This window comes from Anguilla anguilla, chromosome 1 (assembly GCF_013347855.1).
Source record: "Anguilla anguilla isolate fAngAng1 chromosome 1, fAngAng1.pri, whole genome shotgun sequence".
Taxonomy (NCBI): Eukaryota; Metazoa; Chordata; class Actinopteri; order Anguilliformes; family Anguillidae; genus Anguilla; species Anguilla anguilla.
In genome coordinates, this window is record NC_049201.1 from 26,176,667 (window position 1) to 26,198,898 (window position 22,232).

The 22,232-nt window shown below is 43.3% G+C and overlaps 1 protein-coding gene across 3 annotated transcripts; it reads left to right on the plus strand.

The window, feature by feature from the left end:
• The first annotated feature begins 246 nt into the window (after positions 1-246).
• On the plus strand, positions 247-15,525 carry dglucy (D-glutamate cyclase). Of its 3 annotated transcripts, none has more exons than XM_035414354.1 (12): positions 247-520; positions 2,864-3,017; positions 3,636-3,834; positions 4,362-4,512; positions 5,753-5,875; positions 6,337-6,537; positions 7,187-7,447; positions 8,311-8,410; positions 8,604-8,752; positions 9,440-9,559; positions 13,910-14,064; positions 14,477-15,525. In XM_035414354.1, exons 1-12 carry the CDS (start codon positions 415-417, stop codon positions 14,636-14,638), a joined length of 1,881 nt encoding a protein of 626 aa, XP_035270245.1. In that variant the 5' UTR covers positions 247-414; the 3' UTR covers positions 14,639-15,525. The 3 variants fall into 3 exon arrangements, with proteins under 3 accessions (XP_035270245.1, XP_035270255.1, XP_035270263.1); XM_035414364.1 differs by lacking the exon at positions 247-520 and adding an exon at positions 1,655-2,156; XM_035414372.1 differs by lacking the exon at positions 247-520 and adding an exon at positions 2,300-2,499.
• The last annotated feature ends 6,707 nt before the right edge of the window (positions 15,526-22,232 follow it).

The following is a 22,232-nucleotide window of genomic DNA, read 5'->3' on the forward strand; positions in this document are numbered from 1 at the left end:
TATTGAAGTTAGCAACTTGTTTTCACTTCCAGGTAGTTACGCGGTGTATGTTTACTGGCCTTAATTTACCATTTGATGCGATTCTTCAAAGGGCGGAATTCAGTCTCAATGTATGCTACGTAATGAATATACCTGTAGCTCTGTGTACATGTAGCTGACCTTAGCTCACTAGATAGCCTGCTGAAGAGGGAGCTAACGGGATCGAGTAGGCTAGGTTTGTACAGGTGACAGCCAAACGCAGAACTTGTCAGCAGACTGCGCAGCCCAGAATTTGAGAAATGTAGATCGGATTCAATGCTGTCGTCTAGGTCAACACGGTGAACAAGGAGAGCATAATTTCATGGCCTAAATCTGTATAGCATTTGGTTATTAAGAGAAGTTAATTTATACACTGTACTTTTAACGTACAGTGCAATGTCTCGAATTGTTAAAATAATGGGTTGGTTGATGAAACCTGCCTTCCGACTTACAACTCAAGGTGCAATGCATGTAAGGGGAGTGGCAACAAGGAGGAAATCTGGTAAGGAGTTTTCTTGTGAACAAATTTCATATTCTGATCTGGCATTGTAATAATCTGAGAAAGGAGGCTCAGTTTTCAGTTCCCATTGATTATTTCCCATTTTGCAGTGTTGCAAAGTCTAATTAAATTTTTTTGCTGCTCGTAGCCTATGTAAGTAACTCTCCACAATGTCAGCATGAAAGAAAGTATTTTGATATCTTCAGAATTCTTTAAAAAATAAAAACCTGAAAGTGACTTAAGTATTCACCCCCTTCATATTAACAAATTTAATTGGACCAGGTGTATTCTATATTCTAGAAATATCACAATAAATACATTAATGAGGTCTACCTATGAACCAGTATCTAGGGCAGGGGTCTCAAACTACAGTCCTAGAGCAGTGGTTCTCAAACTCGGTCCTGGAGGACCACTGTGTATGCTGGTTTTCATTCCAACCTCAACTGCAATCCCAGAAATTTAACAAACTGTTAATCCAGAAAGGGCCAGTGTGGGTGCACACACCTGATTCTACTAATCACGGTGCTTAGTGATTCTAAGATTCTAGTGGTTGATTAATAGAATCAGGTGTGCGCACCCACACTGGCCCTTTCTGGCTAAGACTGGGGACCCCAGCTCTAAAACATGAAAAGTTAAAAAAAAAGTTAAGAAAAATTAACAGCTTGTTAAATTTCTGGGATTGTGGTTGAGGTAAGAAAAAGGACAGGCAATGTTTAATTCACTTGGCATTTAAAAAAAAATTATTTTCGCCCAGATGCCTGCTGTATGACTTGGTCAACAAGCATCATCATTGTACTTTATAATTTAAGTTATTACACTGTATGCCAATGGCTGCTATACACAAAATGACACATGTTGGAATACTGCACCATTATTTAGTTTTTTTGGTCAGATAAACCAGTTTCCCACTTGAAGGTCCAATTTGTGAACTGAAATACAGCCCCTGCTCATATAAACTTTCTGCTGCTGGCTCAGGAGAGTGAAGGCACATTGTGGTTTTCCTCTGATGCCAGGGGTGTAAGAGACCCTATCATTGGCATGTGTTGATCAGTGAATACTGCAATCCCCACTAACTGAATCTCTCCCATATATCCTTTGGGCGACACAAAGCCAATTGTGTGCCTCCCCTGCAGGGCTGCCTGCCACAGTCGGCACTGACATGGATTAGGTTCGGTTCGAGACCTTTGTACTCATTCATGCGCTTTTACCAAGTGATCTACCAGCAGCCTACTACTGCAATTTTTAGTTTAAACAACTCCTGTCAAGGTATTGAATCCATTTTCTGTAAGATAGAAGTATAAACAATTTATTTGGACATGGATTTATTAATTGTTACATTCTTGTGCATTCCACAAAGGTGGAATTGGAGTCAGTTTTTTTCACTCCAAGCCTGCCACGATTTACCCAGCTTTTGGCTGTCATTTCATGGCCTTGCGCAATACCTTCGTTACATTTTAATTTTGGTTTACCCACAGTTTAACTAAAGGCGCTATTGCTGTAGCTGTCAGTAGCGAAAACTTTGAACTGTAGGAAACCAGAAGAGAAATGCCTTTGTCAAAAGGTCTGAGCCCAGCCGCTCTTCGAGCGCTGCTCCGTGCACAAACGCAGGATATCAGGAACACTTCGGGCATTGCTTCAGGTGAGGAGGGCTAAGCTTTTTAAAAAGGAAACCACGGGCTGCTGGGTAGCTCACTCCGTAAAAGCAACGCACGTGTGAGCAACGCAGTCTGGGGTCGAATGTGGACGGCGTTGGCGCCGACTGGCTGGCTGCCCTGCAGGGGGTGGCGTGCGATTTTTGGTTTTGTGTCACCCAAGGGGTATATGAGAGGGTGCCTGTGACTTGCTCTCTACAGACGTGTATAATTGTATCTCCTCTGCCCCGGCTCTACGCATGCACGGCTTGTGGTTTCGGTGCTGGCTGGCACCGTGTATTTCAGAGGAGACCCGGTTGTCATTCACTCTCCTGAGCCAGCAGTAGGGGTGTATGTGAACATGCTTACATAGTTTGCAAATTTGAATTTGGGTGGGGTTGGAGATGCCAAATTAAAAAAAAAAAATCCCTCGGGATCGTATAATATGTGATATGGTCAATCCCTCCAGATCCCATCTAGCCTCCTTGAGAGTGCCTTGATGAGGATGGGTTTTCTTAAACAGTTTAACATGCGGATTAATATTTTTGTCAACCCTTAACTATCCTTCAGTTCATTTAAGGATAAACAGAATAGCTATCAAAGTAGCTTATTATGAAAGTGCTGTATATCTACGACCATGCATTTGTTATTGTTGTTATGTACAATTGGCATATTAGTTCTGCTGTTAGTTAGGAGTCATGCATTGTCTTTAAAGGGTATCAGCAAGCTAATGTGGTGATCCTGCATAAGAGCCTAGCAGATGACTTTGAGGCGTTTTGCCACGCGAACAGCAGCCCTCTTCCTCTGCTCTACCGCAGCCAACCGGGGGAGTGGGCCTGCCCCCCTCTCGCCGAGCACTCCGACATCAGGCAAGTCGCTCTTATCTTTGAATCCTCTGTGACATTTGTGGTGAATTAAATAATTGCAGAAAGCCACCAGGCGAGTATTTCGTTTTTTTACACAAATAAATAAAGGTAAACATAGTGCGGTTGTGACAGCTTCATGAGGTGAGAGGACTTACTATGAGATGAGGTAAGTATGGTTAGCTATTCACAGGATGAAACCTGCATCTCAGTTTGTCGCTCATAGATTGAAAGCCTGATGAATGATTAGCTAGTTCTGCAGGACTGAGTAAATAGTTTGGAGAGTGGTGGCTCAGCAGAAAACAGCCAAGACTGGGAAATCACTGACAGGTGAGCAGCCTTGCTGGTTCAGCAAGGTTGTTAAGGAAAACAAAGTGAACGAGAGTATTAATAAGAAGTCTTTGTTTATGTGGTGAACATGTAATCATACTCATGCAGACTCCAAAAAAATTAGCACCACCTAGTGGAGTGGATGTGGATGTTTACACGCTCACTGGATTTTCTGAGCGCCGCTACAAACGCATCGTCAAAATTGTACGCGCTTGAGTTAGGCGCTGGAATGCTGGAAATTTACGCGAGGAGCGAAGGCGAGAGATCGTCCTCATCCTCGGTGTGCCCCCGCAGAACGGACTGCCCCCGGTACTGCGTGTTTGAAAATGGCCGCCTGGCGGCCCAGGTGCCCAGCCTGACAGACTTCACCCGGCAGATGCAGGACATGGTCTCCTTCTACCTCGGCTGCAGCTTTAGCTTCGAGCGCAACCTGCAGGCTGCCGGCGTCCCCGTCCGAAACGTGGAGCAGGACCGCAACGTCAGCATGTACAGGGTGAGGAATGGGGCACGGGGCTGCTGCCCGGTCACATGGCCAAAAACGGATTAATTATGTATTTATTTACCTTCATTTAACTGGGTAGCTCAACAGAGAACTTTAGCAGGAGAACTTTAATCTTTAACGATTAACAGAGGAATTAGTATAAATGGAAAATGTAAAGGATTTTGTACCCAGTGAACTTGGGCAGCCAGACAACTGGGAATGATTAGGGGGCCAGACAGTGCGAGGGGCCCAGTACACCGAGGTTAACACAGCAACTGTTTTGAAAAGCGCCATTGGGATTCTTAACTGCCGTAGTGAGTCAGGACCTCAGTTGAACGTCTCAGCCAAAGGCCTGTACATTCTGCAATCCAGGCGCATGATAACTGCACTCCAGATTAGGGCAGGGTTGTTAAGTGTCAGTGTTTGGCTGAAGTGAACCACTGCCTGTCAGCTGAGTTTTATTTCCATTGGTCCTGTATTCCCTTTGTGGGTGGGACTTAGCCTGGCCCCGTGCCCCTGCCTCCTATTGTCGCACGCAGTCCTCCTTGCCCTGCCACGGGGTGTGCGTGTTCCGGTGCCCCATGGTGGTGTCGATGCGGCCGGTGCCGGAGGAGAAGCTGGACGCCGCGGCCCAGGCCTCGCACCTGGCCCCGATGGCCCACGGGGACCCCATCCACATTGGGGACCCAGGTGAGCACTGACCCAACCTCACCTGAACCCCTTCAAATGGTATGGACTTTATCAGGGCTTTCATGCACCTTGTGCATCTTTGAACGGTCTCACATTTAGAAAAAAAATTTAGTTGCTTTAATGTACACTGGAGGTTTTCAGACAGAATCTCTTGATCAATTAAGGTTCTTGAAAAAGTTTAATTTTCTACTTGATTTTTCCCTTTAATTTAATAAACTGGGCTCATTGTCATTTGACTTGTCTTTGAGCTCCTTGTTTTCAGTTAATGGTTTGGTGTCTGCGAAGACAAATGGCTAGACTTTGTGGCTAGACACCTTGTACCCCATTAATTTCATCTGACAGTGCATTAGAATGTGCAAGTGCGTATCTTGGAAAATCTAACTTGAGGATTCATTTTCCTTTCATTACAGAAAATGATTCCACTTATCCTTAATGACATGAATGGCTTTGTCAAACGCAATGTGAGTTTAAGTGGATGAATCATTCAGTAGACTTTCGAAAGTGTCTAATTAAGGACAATTAACTGCTCATTACAATTGAGAGGTTACAATTATGTTTGGAACAAAAACCAGCATACAAAGTGGGTCCCCATGGCCAAGTTTGAACATCCTAATATACACGACTATCAACAATCTGGGTACATAAATCCTGTTTATATTGAGGTGGGGGTGGTATCAGAATCTTTGATAGATAATCTATTTATCCTTAACTTTTAATTAAGTTTTAACAGCCAACATTTTTTGTCTTTCACCTGACATTGTGACTGAATCACCAAAGTGAACTTAAAAAGTTTTTTGTGTCTTGCTTAATTTTTTTTTTTTTGCACATTGTTATTGAATTGTCCAGATGATAAAGTGGTCGAGCACAACTGCAGCATTATGGATTTTTTAAGGGGCAGTGGCCTTTTAGTGGGTGAGGTGTGCTAGAATCAGCCACGGTGTTCCCTGGTTACTCCTGTGAGCCCTGAACAGAGGTGGAAAATCCCGGTTCAGAAAATGAAAAGTCCTCCCCCAGTATTTTGTACCCGGTTATCTGGATTTGCTAATTAGCACAGTTCTTCAGCAAGGATTTAGAACTAATTATTGAGATTAGCTGGCTGAGTTCATGGGTGGAAGAAACACGTGGCAGGACTCTTACTGTCGACCCGTGGAGTCTCTTCCTCCACCCGGCTCTGAACTGATGTGATCGCCGTCCCTCGGTGCCCTCACCGACAGCAGCCCGTGTGCTCCTCTCTCTCCAGCCCTGATCGGGATCCAGGACGTGTCCAGGCCGGACTACGGCGATGCGGTGGACCCCGCCCCTGGCGACGTCCCGGTGTTCTGGGCCTGCGGGGTGACGGGCGTGGAGGCTGTGCAGAGCGCTAGTGAGAGAAAACGCTTTTCTACGAAGGGTTTATTAGAACTGCGCGAGCCCTTCAGAAATGCTACACGAAATGCTACAACCCGATAAGTGCTTGTGCAAACACCTATGTAAACTGACAGATGCTGTAGAGATGTGGTTGACAACCACTGCTCTGGAGTTTCTGCGTCATTAATATGAACATTAAAAATAGCCTTTTTTATTCTCCTCTCAGTTTTCATTCATTATAACGATCATATTGTTTCACATTTTATGTTATGTCAAGTTAGAGAGTTATCACCCGTCAATTACATTAAAATAAAATTTGAAATGAAATGTAATAAAAGGAGAAAGTTTATATTTCAAATGAATTTTTAAAATCTACAATGTTCATGTTTGCTGATCTCCAGGTAAACCACTTGGTCTGGTTTATATCGCCATTTAGAAGAGGCCAGGTGTTTTCATTGGCCTTTGTGTTTCATGCAGAATCCCCACTAGCGTTCACCCACTCACCTGGCTGCATGTTCATCAGTGACAGAGAGTGCACACCTGCCGCGGCGACCTCCGACCTTGAACAGCAACCCGTGGCTTTCCGTGTATCCCAGCAGCCATTGCACTACAGCCTGGCATCCAAGGCAACTGTCCAGCGGATCCGAACCCTGGAGCTGATTATTGGGGAGGATCCAGGTATCCCAGAATGCAGTTACCATGGAACAAGTGGAAAGGCCTCTGGCAGGCAGGCTGAAGTTTCTAAATTAAATTGGCTCACTTAAAGGCTAGAGTGTTGGGGCAGGATTCTGAATCAATAAAATGTCTTGTTGAGTATTTGTTTTTAAGCAATTGATTTACAAAATTGGCTCTTCAAAAGTATGAAAACTGATCATTGAAGAGCTCTTGATAAAACTGCTGGTTGCTGATGGGTTAACTTGGCAGCGGCAGGTATGGCAGCAGTATAAATATGAGTTGGTTCACAGCCATTTGAGCCATTTCAGGCCTTCCTAGAAAAATGTTAGTGCACCAGCAAATGGCTTTCACTCAGGATGATCACATGCATCTGGTAAAACCTAGAATGGTTCAAGCTGCTATACATTGTTAGCCATATAGCATTGGCAATGCATAGCAGTTTAGAAATGCACGTCCTGCATGGTAGGAGGTTGGGTCTAGTCTTTTGGGATTGGAATGGTATGTATGCATTTGGGGATGCTTGACTTGTACAGCGAGCTGAACGGAGCATTCTGACAGAGTGACTCCATATTGTATGCATCTCTTTCCGTCCCTGTGTGGGCTGGCCAAGCCCCGACCCCTGACCCCCTGACCCCCATTTGACCCGTTCCAGGGGAGCGGGGGATCCGGGCCCTGTTCGTCCAGGACGAGCTCCTGAAGTCCTGCCTGTCCCTGTCCCACGCCTCCTCCGTCCTCATCACCACCGGCTTCCCCACCCATTTCATGCACACCCCCCCGGAGGAGAACGACGGGCCGCCGGGCGCCATCGCCATGGCAGCTACCCTCCAGGCCCTCGGCAAGGAGGTCGCCATGGTGGTGGACCACCGCACCCTGGAGATGAACGCCCGGATCATGGAGGACGCCGTGGATAAAGGTACGGGGTTAGGGGGCCGCTCGGGAACGCGGTGGGTCAAACGGACCGCGCCTGTACCACGTGTGTTTGTTCGTTCGTTCGTTCATGCTTTCGTGTCTGTGTGTGCTTGTACACGTATGTGGTTGTTTATGGGTTTGCGCATTCCTAGTGGGTAAATGGCAGCATTAGGTTCATATTATTTGAAGCTCGTTTGGTTGAGATTTTTTTTCTTTTTGCGAAAAAAAAAGAACAGCCGAAAAGGAATGTATGACACACCAAGAGGGAAAAGAGAGGGGGGGAGAAAGAAGATAAATGTGAGAGGGGTCAACCGGAGAGATCTCCCTTAAAGTAAAAGAAATAAAAACCACTGCCAAAATTTAGCACAGATAAACACAAAGTTTATTCCTCTGTTTTTGGCTTTTAAATTATTATTATCATTATTATTATTATTATTATTATTATTATTATCATCATCATCATTGGGTTTCAACCTTTTCTGATCGAGGTATGCCCACTCAAGCTAAAAACAGTCCAGGGGACCGTCACATTAAATTTATTTTTAAAAATTTCCCAAATAAAGTCGTCGTCATATCAAATCTGGCCAGGGACCCCCTACAGTACCTTCAAGGCTGCCAGGGGTCCACAGACCCCCTTTTTGAAAACCTTTTTGAGTTTATATCATTAATTTTCAAGAAGGGGAAGTGAAAGATGGGGACAGCATCTCTGTTAGGAGGCCATGTTTGAAATGAATGGCTTGCGTTGTGATGTAAATGGCCTTGCTTGGTGATATCAGGTGAAGAGCAGATGCAGGTATGCTCCCTCTGATTGGGCGACCCATCTGAGCCCTGCCCCCTTGTCTGTTCCCCCCCCCCCCCCGTTCACAGGCGTGATAAAGACGGCGGTCCCTTTGCTCAGCTTCCAGAACCCGGGCCAGGAATCTGCTCTGCATTTCCTGTGCCAAGATGGCGACCCAAAAAGACCCAGGTGACGTGATTGACGAGCCCCGGGTGTTTGGGTGGATATTATAGTGTATGTGTGTGTAATCCCTGACAAAAAAAATTGTCTTTTATTTTAATGTTGCAATGTAGGTATATTTGATGACTATGTGGTTAATCCTCTATGAATTATCTGTCCAAAATATTTTTCCCTTATGTCTTTTTGCTGTTGTGATTCCCAGGTTTGACCACTTGGTGGCAATAGAGCGCAGCGGCCGAGCAGCTGATGGGAACTACTACAACATGAGAGGAGTGAATATTAAGCATCTGGTGGACCCCATTGACGACCTCTTCATCACAGCAAGCACCATCTCTGGGATCACCACCACCGGTATGTCAACAGAGGCCTTTACTACCACCTTCTGCTACCCTCTGCAGTAGAAAACCCAGTTACCTTTACATTTTATAATTACCATTCTACTTCCTTTATAAGGATTACCAGTCGATGAGACATTTATTTAGATAAAAACAAGGAGGATCTTTTTAAGCAACTGAAGAATAATGATTTGAACTGTTAACTGTTATTTAAGTATTACGTGATCACGCTTCAGGACAGAGCTGCTGTAATAAACACAGTGCCACACATTGCTGCCATATTGAAGTAGAACTGTTCACAGTAAAAAGCTGTTGAACAGTAGGATTGATTGCAGTCCTAATTACATTCACTAGTAGTACACAAGAGGCTGAAGATCGGGGAGTATTTGATAGAGCTCAGAGAGTGAGGTGAGTTGCGTTCTGAATGTATTATGAGCAACAAGCTGTTTCTCACTCGATTAGTAACAAGGCACTCCTTTAAATGTTCCCTACCATTATTTCCATTGCGCTAAATCCTCCTCCTGTCTCCCTCTCCCCCATGCGTCTGCAATACTTTGAGTTACTCTGGATGATTAACGGTGAAGATGACCAAGCAGATATAGAAGTGTTGATTTGCCAGTTCCCTGAACTCACAGCTTATCAGAGCTCCGCCCTCCACCCCGTTTCCTGGGCGACTGACTCACACTGCCGCCTACGTTTGCAGGGATCGGGGACGGGGGGAACGAGCTGGGCATGGGCAAGGTGAAGGAGGCCGTGAGGGCGCACATGCCCAACGGCAGCCTGGTCGCCTGCGACGTGGCGGCCGACTTCGCCATCACCGCAGGTAGGCCCCGCCCGCCCCGCGACCGGTCCTCACGCGGCCTCTCCCTCGGGTCTGATACTAGCCTACCCAGAATCCTCTGTTCCTCTGCATTTAGCCTGGGATGAGGTCAGCCAGAACACTGCACCCAGGCAGAGACCGCATTGCCCAGAATCCTCTATATCCTTGCACCCAGTAATAGAAACTCATTTTCAGCTGGTCTTTTTCAGCTGGCACGATGGAGGTCTCCCTCCTCTGCACTTTCAGTGGAATGCGCCAGGCATATACAGTAGAATTATTACAGACTGGAAGTGGATATACCACAGGATGACACTTAATCAGGGGTTTTGTGCAATCCACTGCTGACATGAGATCGTATTTTCTCAGCAATGGAAATGTCAAGGTTGCAAAAAAAAAAGGAAATTGCTGCTGCAACAGTTTTCAGAAAAGTTTAGTGAGCGACAACACCAACACGTGCTCCTGGGATGTGAGGTGCAGTTCACTGACATTCACAAAACTGACATACACATACATACATATATACATGTATGTATGTATATGTATGTGTGTGTGTATATATATATATATATGTGTAAATATATATATATATATGTGTGTGCGTGTGTGTATGTATGTATATATGGTTATAGTGCAGATTGTCACCTTTTATTAAATGTTATTTTTATAGATTTAGGTTACACCATGTAGAAATTACAGCACTTTTTTACGTACATGTAACTTTCCCCATTTCAGGGCACCATAATGTTTAGGACAAATAGCTTCACAGGTGTTTATGATTAGTCAGGTGTGTTAATTTGTTTCCTTACTGTAGCTATAAGAGAGGCTTTCTGTATCTAGTCTTGATTCTCACTAATCCCAAAGTGCCTGGTAGGCCAAGGAAGACCTCTACTGTTGATAATCGAAGGATTCTCTCCACAAAGAAAAATCCGGCCAAGTCCTTCACATGATCTGCATCCAATTGAACTTGTGTTTCTTATTCTGAAGTGGACATTTAAGGCAACCTGCCCCCAGAACAAGCAGAAGCTGAAGATTGCTGCAGTACAGACATTATAGAGCATCACCAAAGAAGATAAGCACTCAGCATCTAATAATGTCTATGGGTCACAGACCACAAGCATTCATCGCATGCTAAGCATATGTGACAAATTACTAAAGCTGACTACATTCATTTACATCAATATGTCCCAAGCATTATGGTGCTAAAACGGGGAAGGGGGGCTTTATATAAAAAGTTCTGTAATTTCTACATGGTGAAACCAAAGTGAAAAATACACTTGAATAAAAGCTGAAGATGTGCACTTGTTTGATCTAAATCTAAAATTGAGTACAGAGCCAAACCAAGAAAAAGATGCTTTTGTCCCAAACATCATGGAGCTTACTGTATATATACACTACTGTTCAAAAGTTTGGAATCACGGAATGTCTAATTTTCGAAAAAAAAAATGGATAATTTAATTCATCAAGGTAGCGTTAAATTGATCATAAAATGCAGCAAAGACATTGATAAATCTTACAAATTAGTGTTTGAAATGACAGTTTTTTAATTCAGTCTTTAGATATGATTGCAAAGCCCCATTTTCAGCAGCCATTACTCCAGTGTACTGACGGCACACTGTATTCATGCTAATTAGCTCATTTGGTACGAGAGAAATTACTCCCATTCTGTTAAGTGCAGCTGAAAACAATTGTGCTGTTTAATTAAGATAAAAAATATCTTTCTTTCAGTTGCTACTGTATCTAGTACACTGGCATTCTATAGTTCAATTTCGGTTTAAAGATGGGCAAAAAGAAACAGCTTTCTCTGAAAACGTGTCTGTCAATTGTTTTGAGAGATAAAGGCTGTTCTATGCTTGTGCTTCCCAAGAAACCAAAGATTTCATACGAAGGTGTACACTACTGTCTTGAAAGAAGAAGGTAAAGAAGCCAAGACCGAAAGAGAAGTGGAAGGCCCACATGCAGAACTGTGCAAGAGGACAAGTATATCAGAGTCTGTAGTTTGAGAAACAGACGCTTCACAGGTCCTCATCTGGCAGCTTCATTGAATAGTACTCGCCAAACATCAGTTTCATCTGCAACAGTGCAAGGATGACTCCGGGATGTTGCCCATAATACACTTCATCCACCAGTCATCCACCATCCAGTCTTTATGTTCTTTTGCTCACTGTAACCTTTTCTTCTTGTTTGCCAGTTTCAAAACTGGCTTTTTCTTTGATACTTTGCCTATATGGCCAGTCTTCCGGAGTCATCCCTGCACTGATGTTTGGTGAGTAACTAATAGCAACGTAAGTAAACAGACTCCCACATGCTAAAGAGGATCCTTGCCGTCTTTGTGTGCTGCTGCTTCTGCAAAGTTGAAGCTTTCCTGTGCAGAGTGACAGTCGCTACTGTCACACTCCAATTTCTTCAATACTTCCTCCAAAATACTCCTCCTATGCTTAGTTCCCATGAGTTCCCTTTTGCACGCATTCGCCGATGACCAAAGCCCTTATAAACAATAAATGGTGGGTGCGCAAAGTCATACCGCGTTCGTTCTGTGAAACTGTCCTCCTTCAAGTTTCTGGTTACGCAATAGAATATCTCAGGGAGTATTTCAGCCAGAAGGAAGCCGTGAAATGATTTTGAAATTATCTGGAATACAAGACTGGCAGGTTTGACTGCAACATATATTGTGGTTTCCAGTGTTACGATGGGTAGATCATAGAGAGGGTTGATGTTTTCTAGGTGGGAGCTTGATTTCAGGTGATATGCTCAGCACTAGAATGTCTGAGATTTTTCACTCTTTGTAAGCTAAGAATTTGCTTATTTGGAAAGACACCGTTTTTCCTGTTTGAAATTGTATTTGCGTAAACAGAAATGCTCGTTTTCAGGTGCTCCAGAAAAGTAATTAATCGCAATGGAAAATAATGCATCGATTTTTCCTAGGCTGTGTGCAAAGAGTGGATTCATTTGTTTTGGATGAGGGGGTCCTTTGTTTACGGAAATCCCAGTAGAGAAGGATTAGTAGCCATTTTTCTTGTTGCGGACATTTTTTGGATTACAAAATACCGTAAAAATCAACCGGGGCTGTCAGTTTCAGCCCTCTGTTTGGAAGGGGGCTGCCTTGTCATTTCTTTGGTTATCTCTACTGATTTTACCGATCGGGATGGGGGGTTTTTGCATCAAAGTGTGACCAGTCTAAGCTTCACGGTGTAGGGGTTATAACGCTGCATCTTGAATCAATGACCAATGAAAGCAATAATTTAAGACAATGTTATTGTTAGGCGCCGGCATCTAACGTCACGGTCATTGGGCTTCAAGCGTTTAAGGACAGATTGACTGAAGGCCGAAGTGAACAAACCTTTAACAGGAATCGCATGCGAGATCGCTCAGTCACTACTGAGGAATAACTGCTCTGCAGAAGAGCTCAATACTCTGGATCTGCAATGGATTTACTGCGCTCCTGACAGCAAAGTTACATTGTAATTAGGAAGGACAGCACACCTAGACAGGAGTTTGTGAATAAGAAGGGCTTTTAGTGGGGCGGCAGTGTAGTACAATGGGTAAGGAGCTGGTCTTGAAACCTGAAGGTCATTGGTTCGATTCCCCGGTAGGATACTGCCATTGTACCCTTACACAAGGTACTTGACCTGCATTACTTCAGTATATATCCAGCTGTATAAATATAAATACCAGAGCATCTGTTAAAGGCCTGTAATGAAATGTAATGTTTGTACACATTCACTGTTGTACAGCTCTCCTGGCTGTAACGACCCTCAGTGTACTCCCAGGAAGCGCTACTTCCTGTAGAGCAGGGGACGCGTGGCGGCATCGATGAATAGTTCAGAGGGCAGCTGAGGACGACGCAGTCGCTGCAGGCCACTGGCACACGCACGCTTAGGAGAAGTGGTTTTGCGCCATTGGACAAAATCTCGACCAAAGCCGTCAAAGAAGCGAAAACACCAGGGCCTCAATTTGGGTCACTGCTTAAAGGCAGCAGACTGCCCTCTTGCTGCCCTGTGACCTTTGTAAATCCAAAGTCCAGATGTCCTGACTCACTGTCCTTTAGATATCTAACTTCCTCCGGAAAACACAAACTGAGAACAGTTTCTGCTAATACACTTAAAACAGGGTCAGGGGTAACTTAGCTCATTTGAAAGGATGGGAGGAACTGTATTTTTAAGCAAATTGATGGAATTAAAACTTGTCACTTCTTTATTTGGGTACTACGTTAGATATTTTGTCATTTATGGTTGTGTGTTACATTTAGCAGCCATGTGTGTAGACTGCCCGCTGCCCTCAGTAGACTTCAGAGTAGGTGGAATGGTTCAGCTCTGAAGGCCTATGTGTTAACCCCCCCCCCCCAATCTCCTCTAGGTGTGTCTAACTGGGGGGGCTATGCGGTGGCATATGCCCTCTACCTCCTCAACATCTGCCCCATCCATGAGCGCTATCTACGCAGAGGCTTAGGCTACCCCCCGAAACCCCACCAGCAGAACGACTGGGCTGCCAGCCTGCCTACTGTTGCCAAGGTGAGGCCCCCTTCGGTTCCTGTCTAGCCACTGCTGCTACCTTCTTGTCCCACTTTTTGGCCGCAAACCTAGCCTCTGCCCACTGGACTGGCCCACTGTCTGAAAATAAAGTACCAAATCTTTCGCCATTTTAACCCTTTAACGTGTATGATCACAAATAAATGATTAGAATGTTCTGAACATTCTAATGCTGATGTAACAATCACTACTGGTAATTCAAAGCAATGAAGTCCAAGAACACCGACTTAGAATTTTTGAAAAAACTGTCCAACAAGCCTGCTCTTCAAAGGGCTGAAAATGCACCAGCTGGCAGAGGTGGGTTTGATGCAGAGCTGGGCTGTCTCTCCATGGTGCCTGAGACAGTACATTTTTTCCCCATGGTTGACAAATATTTCTGCCACCCTTTCTCCAGGAGGAGCAGTTCTTGGCTATCCTGGTGAATTATGGAATACGCAGTGGCAAGTCCGGAAACCTGGCGATGGAGGTGGACGCCCTGCCCTTCCATCCCGTCCACTCCACGCTGATCCAACGACTGAGCGATGTCACCCTAAAGCCCCGCCCACCTCTGGCCTGACCCCCTCTCCCTACTAATCAAACCCCACCCAAGCGAATAAATTGGTGAGAAGGACTGTGCCTTTCAGTCATTAACTAGGGACTGTTTGCTTGTTTTAATGAATATACATTTAAATGCACATGTCTGGCACCATTGAATCAAACACTCCAAAAATGCAGCCACCGGACCCCTAGCTCTCTGGCCTGTTGGCCTATTCAAGTCAATCTTAATCAACCATCTTTCTCACTTGCCTATGTAGACTTCCTTTCCATGAATCTGTTCTAAATTTGTCTCCATGCTACAGCAGGCAGGAGATAAGGCCAGACAAAAAACAGGATACCAGGATTGCTGGTTTCTTTCTTTTTTTATTCAGTGTCCTTGGTCACAGTTGCGTGTAATCATGTGTTGTTTTCCTCTGCTGAGAAGTTGGTGAAGCACATTCTTCACCTGATCATATATAAATCACACTTCCACCAAAGCAATTAAATGGACTGAACAAAAAGCAAGCTATTGTTATGAGTTCAGCAGTAATTTGTGCAACAGTACATTTGAAACCAAGTACATAAAAAATATGTGGCCTCTGTTTCATTACCAATCATTTGTGGTTATAACATATTCACTTCTGCCATCACACTTATCATAGCTGCTGAATTAAACCAGTACTCATAAAATAGTCCTTGAACAGAAAAACATTTGTCTGCATTGAGATGTACCTCTCCTCTTGTCAGCGCTAGTGCTCTCCTGTAGATCATTGTGGTGTGTAGTGTGCATTAAGAGCGTAGCACCTCAGAGTGCCCACGTTTCAGCCACGGTGCTCCTTGCACAGTATAACTGAGGCACAACTCCAAACTGGGGAGAGAAATTAAGGCATTAAAAAGAAATCGATTAACTATTTCTTGCACAAGGAAGTTTGTGTGACCTTGTCTTATTATGGGAGATGTCATTCAGTTGAGTTTTCCCAAGGAAACTTGATATAGCAAGTTTCCTTGGGAAAACTCAGTTGATGTCAAGAAGACTGTTTTGACTTCATTTCTACAGACAAAAATGTCTCTGAGAAACAGCAACAGTAGGAGATAGGCAGATAGGAGTTTTCAGAGTTACATTAATTTGTGCCTGTGCTATATATGTAATATATATATACACACACCAGCCACTTCATTAGGTACTTGCTAGTACCAGGTGTGGTCTGCTGCTGCTGTAGCCCATCTGCTTCAAGGTTCGACGTGTTGTGCATTCAGAGATGCTCTTATGCATACCTCGGTTGTAACGAGTGGTTATTTGATTTACTGTTGCCTTTCTGCCAGCTCGAATCAGTCTGGCCATTCTTCTCTGACCTCTGGCATCAACAAGGCATTTTTGCCCAGAGAACTGCCGCTCACTGGATATTTTCTCTTTTTATGACCATTCTCTGTAAACCCTAGAGACGTTTGTGTGTGAAAATCCCAGTAGATCAGCAGTTTCTGAAATACTCAAACCAACCTGTCTGGCACCAACGACCATGCCACATTCAAAGTCACTTAAATCACCTTTCTTCTCCATTCTGCTTCCCATCTCATTTCGTACTTTACACGCCCTTGAAACATTTTGCACTATTTATTTAAATTCATAAGAAGGAAAGATAGCGGTTGACCTTTTGTAATGGTTTTTGTGCCAATGGAATGCTAACGGGGATTCTTGTGTTGCAAGTAAAATAAATTCTCCTCGGCATCTTATCGTCTTCAGCACTGCTGAAACCAATCAGAAATATTCAGCGCTTGCGCCCCACCCCAAAAGTTCCGGTACTTTTGGAAAGTACTACCCCCCGAGCAGGGACGTTTTTTGGGGGTAAAATAAAGTCCCCAGAACTTAATGGTTCCTGCGATGGAAACGCACTCAGTTCCTCAAAAGGTTCCTAGTTCCTGGGGAAAGTTCCTGCGGTGGAAACGCGGCTATAGATAGCTTTTCCTGTGAACTGGAGGCTGCCCTGATTTCAACACGGTGTGTGCCGGACGGTGCTGGTGTGTGTTGGGTATCTGTGATATTTTGTCAGTATCTTCTGAAGGGTGAGATGGCAAAGATAAGGAAAGTGCAGAGGAATTTACACGCCCCCCCCCCCCACCACCACCACCACCACCACCAAACACCCACCTTCCCTAGGAACAAGTGACTCAGTGGGAAATATATTTCTATTTCCATTGGGGAGAAAGAGAGGGAGAGGGAGAATTTGGGGGGGGAAGTCAAAGAATGGGTTGGGTCGAGGAAAAGACGGAAGACGAGAGAAAGGTGGTTAGTGTCAGAGTTTGAGTCATAGGAGGATAGAGGCCAGACAAATTAAGACTCTCATTTCATGATGATGATCAGCCCCTTGAACTCTGATGAACTCTGACGATTTTATGACTCTGTTGCGTTATTTCTCAGTCACGCTGAGTACAAGTCAGGGCAACACCTTTACATTACGAATCAGAGAAGGGCCATTGCAGCTTGAGTGAATGTGCTACAGTCAGCGTTGGATTTCACAACGCAGACCGGTGATAACGTAAGAGCATGCATCTTTTCCAGGAACCAGTAACATCTGGCATGATCTGAATGCACAATGTAGCTCACCGCACCTTCTTCTTCTTCTTCAAAAAAAAAACACCACCGGCGATGTCGGCAATGTGCTCCGGAAATAGTTTTTTTTTTTCTTTTGATCAAAAACTGCTGAAATGAGCACTGGTCATGAACTGCACATGGATCATAAACTGTTTAGACATATTGAGTGATAAAATGTTTGTGCTTACAGATGCATGCATATACACACACATACAGTGCAGTCCACATACAGTATTTTGTAGTATACAGTGACACAACTGTTGTTTTTGGCTGTGTACTTAACTGTCTGCACCTCAGACTCATTGTTTCATTTCAAATCCAGAGCCGAAAAAAAAAAAAATTCTGTCACTGTCCAAATACTTACGGACTCCACTGCATATGCACCAATGTAGTATGTACCCACACCCACACATGCTTAAAAATTAGATGTTGCTAAACTAATTATGCTAATATTAAAAACAACCTATTGGTGATACCTTTGACAGCTGTGTTGAGTGCATCACTAGTGAAATGATAATGGGTATGTCATAGATAAAATTGATAGAAAAGGAGGAAGAAGTACTAAAAAGACTGCAAATACTTAAGGCAAGTAAGGCCCTGACAGGACATATCCGAGACTACTAGGGCAGATTATCTACAGACCTTCAACAGCTATTTTTAATCTGTCTCTTAAAACTGGTGAAATACCAGAGGATTGGAAACATGCCAGTATAATTGTAATATATGAGAAAGGTGACCATGCTGACCCTGGAAATTACAGACCTGTCAGTTTAACTTGCATTATGTGGAAAATGTTGGAATCTTTAATTAGAGACTAAAAAAGTTTTTCAAGGGGTGGTCATGTCAAACAAACTGACTTTTTAGAGGAAGCTTCATTATTTTTGTGACCTGAACCAGGCCTATGATATTATGTATTTTGATTTTGACAAGTCTTTGTAACGAAAATGAAATCAGTAGGAATTACAAAAGTCATAGCAGAGCGGGTTTAGAATTGGCTGCTTGACCAAACCTGAAGTGTCATGGTTGGAGGAATCGTATCAGAGCATGGTTCAGTCCCACAGAGATTGGTACTGGCGCCTTTACTCTTCCTATTATATAAATGGCCTTACAGATCATGCAATGATTGGAGGCCTGGCAGATGATCTTGAATCTACTAGAATAATTCAAGAAGATCTGAACAAAATCCAGAAGTGGGCTGAAACATGAGTGATGACATTCAGCATAGTTAAAGGATGGAGTGTAGCACAGCGGGTAAGGAACTGGACTTGTAACCGAAAGGTCGCAGGTTCGATTCCCGGGTAGGACACTGCCGTTGTACCCTTAAAGGTACTTAACCGAAATTGCTTCAGTATATATCCAGCTGTATAAATGTATACAATGTAAAATGCTATGTAAAAAAGTTGTGTAAGTCGCTCTGAATAAGAGCGTCTGCTAAATGCCTGTGATGTAAATGTAAAGTTCTGCATGTAGGGGAAAAATAACTTAAGAAAGGAGTTAAAAACACCTGGATAATTTTGGATGCGGTTATTGCTGCTAAATGTGATGCAACCAGTTGAGTTTAAGGGGGCAATTACTTTTTCACTTGGGTGTCTGATAACTTTTGTTTTTCAAAATGTGTTTTGTGTTTACTCGTTCCCTTCGTCTAATATTACATTTTGTCTAAAGATATGAAACCTTTCAGTGTGAAATATGTAACAGAGGAAATCTGGATTTTGTATCAAGAGGATCTACAGTGGGCTCCAGAATTATTGGCACACTTAATAAAAATGAACTTTTTCTGAAAACCATAGGTGCCATAATTATTGGCACCCCTAACAATTATTGTAAGTAAAATCAAACAAAATGAAATTGGTAATACCATTTTACTTAATTTAGTTCATCTCAGTCTAAAGGAACTATATTGTGTCATTCCATCACTTCCAGTTTCTCTAGAGAATAAAAATGAGGTAACAAGCATACAAAATCCCTTCGTCATCCATCAGCATGGGAAAAGCTAAATAACTGTCAGTTCAGAAGAGACCGATGGTAATTTACCGTTACAAGTCTGCTAATGGGTACAAAAAAGACATAGATGGTTAAACATACCACTTAGCACGGTAAGGGCACTAATAAAAAGGTGTAAAACATATGGAATGATTGCAAATTTACCAGGAAGAGGAAGCAAGTGCATGGTGTCCCCACGGACGGTGAGGACTATGGTCAAAGAGGCCATTAATAACCCAAGGATCACTGTTTAAGAATTGCAGAGTTTGGTTTGTTTCTTGTGGTCAACAAGTCTGAAAAAAACATAAAATGGCACCTCCATACCAACTAACTGTTGGAAGGGTGGTACAAAGACATCCCTTACTGAGCACAATAAACAAAACTAAGAATCTGGAGGTTGCCAAACCTCACTGGAATTATGACGAGGAAGAGAGTGCTATTGTCAGATGAGACCAAAATTGAACGTTTTGGCCATACATACCATCAACATGTTTGGCAGCAAAAGAGGAATGCATACAGGAAAAGCACCTAATACCTACAGTCAAATATGGCGGTGGGTCATTGATATTTTGGAGATGTTTTGCTGGCAGTGGTCCGGGGCACTATGTTAGATCAATGGCACAATGAATTCAACAAAGTACCAGGAATTTCTGGCAGAAAATTTGGTTGTATCTCCTAAGAAGCTAGGAGTTGGTCATAGGTAGATTGTCCAGCAGGACAATGACTCCAAGCATACATCAAAATCTAAACAGAAATGCTTAAGTGAAATCAACATCCATGTTTTCCAATGGCCATCTCAGTCTCCAGACTTGAATTCCATCCAAAACCCTGTGGTCTGAACTGAAGAGGGGGGGTCCATAAGTGCAAACCCAAAGATATCAATGATTCTGAAAAGTTCTACATGGAGCAATGGTCAAAAATCCCTCCAAATGTGTTCGCTAACCTTATCACAAATTATAGGAAAAGACTCATGGCTGTCATCTTTGCCAGGGGTGTTTTCACGAAGTATTAAACCAGGGGTGCCAATCATTGTGGAACCTGTATTTTGAGGAATTTTTTTTTTTTTATTAAAAAAATGTAAGATGTTGGTTGATTCCAATGAATCAGTAATCAAGCACACTAGTTTACACATGTTGGAAAATAAAGCTTATGTCAATAACTGTATTATTTTTTAGTTAAGCATTTTTTTAAATCATTTTTTGTGCATATTTATCAAGGGTGCCAATAATTCTGGAGCCCACTGTATGTGACTTAGGGTTCATTATTGGGGCACGGATAGCAGAAGCTTCAGTCACAAAGACTCGATTGCTGGTGTTTCAACAGAAACAATGACTAGTGACAAGTGACATCTGCATTGGGGTCAGAAATTGTGGTTGAACACACACATTTGATGACTGTGATGCTCGTGCAATAGTGCGATATGTAAGGAAAAACAGGAGAGCTACTCTTCCTCAGGTGACTGAGAATGTCAATGCAGGACGTGATCAGCAAGTACTGTCTGTTTACACTTAAATAGAGAGGGATATTATAGTAGGGTTGCTGTGCATAAATTAGAACGAAAAAAGCACATTTGAAAGTTCAGTGGTGCAAAAACCACCGGTCTACAGAGAAAAAGTGATATGGTTAGATGAGTCACCCGTCACCATATTCTCGACATGTGTGGTGTACACCAAGAGTAGGGGGGGGTTCCCCAGTGTCCTTCCTGAATTCCCAACTTTGCTCTCTCAACCTGCCGCCTAATCCCCAGATGTAATTTGCTAAAAAATGTTCTGTCCCACTCCACGTTAGCTAATGTGTAGAGAGCGTTGTATTGCGAAATAGCTGCCGTGCATCAGCCAGCTAGGAGTTTGCCTTTATCTCTGCAATGCAATGTTTCATTCATGATTCATTCAACACCTTACTAAGACACTTTATATTGGTTTTTAATTTAATTTTTCACCTGTATATATATATATATATATATATATATATATATACACACACATACCCTCAGTGGCCACTTTATTGGGGACACCAATCTAGTGTCAGGTAGGACCTCCATTTACCTCTAGAACAGCTTGGATCTTCACGGCATGGATTCAGCAAGATGCTAGAAACATTCCTAAGAGCGATAGTATCACACAATTCCTGCATATTTTTCAGCCACACATTCCATGCTGCAAACTTGCTCCACCTCATCCCAAAGTTGCTGTATTGGGCTGAGATCTGGGGACTTTGCAGAGCTTTGGAGTACACTGAGGTCACTGTCATGTCCGTGGAACCAGCTTGAGATGATGTGTGTTGTTACATGGCACATTATCCTGCTGAGAGTATCCATTTAAAAAAGGGTAGTCTGTGGCTCTAAAGATGGTCAACAACAACACAACAACACTGATGTATGCTGTGGCATTCAAATTATCCTCAATTCGTACTGAGGGGTCTAGTGTGTGCCAATGAGTCATTACACCACCACCTAAGCCTGCACTGTTGACGCAAGGCAGGACGGATCCATGGATTTGTGCTGATTATGCCAAATTCCCAAATTCTGACCCTACCATCTGACCATCTGCGTGTCACAACAGAATTCAACATTTGTCAGACCAGGCAATATTTTTCCAATCTTCAATCATCCAGTTTTGGCGATTATGTGACAACTGAGGTTTATCTTCCTGTTCTTAACTAATCAGAGTAGAACCCGGCATGATCTTCTGCTACTGTAGCCCATCAGTTTCACACCTCAGTTGTTATGCATTTATTTGAGCTTTCTAATATTTGGCCAAACAACGAATTAAATATCTTCTTCATGTCTGCATGCTTTACATTCTGATTTGCAGCCACATGATTCGCTGCTTGGAGGAGCTGCCTATTTGTGTTAATAAGCAGTTGTTCCTAATAAAGTGGTCACTGAATACAGTATATAGCAAAGAAGCTCAGATTTTCCAGTTGCAGTCTTCAGTACACACTCAGCAGAGTCCAGTTGTTGGGCAATAATGTTAATATGAGAAGACCAGGAAGATCAAGAGGCAGTAGACATATATCTTGTGGTGTCTAGCAAAAGAAACCATTGAAAAATTGCACCACA

Coding starts and splice junctions, on each gene's coding strand:
- dglucy (XM_035414354.1), top strand. CDS start 415: ATGTCTCGAATTGTTAAAATAATGGGTTGGTTGATGAAACCTGCCTTC. Junction 6,538..7,186: donor GATTATTGGGGAGGATCCAG/GTATCCCAGAAT, acceptor GACCCGTTCCAG/GGGAGCGGGGGATCCGGGCC. Junction 8,411..8,603: donor GGCGACCCAAAAAGACCCAG/GTGACGTGATTG, acceptor TGTGATTCCCAG/GTTTGACCACTTGGTGGCAA.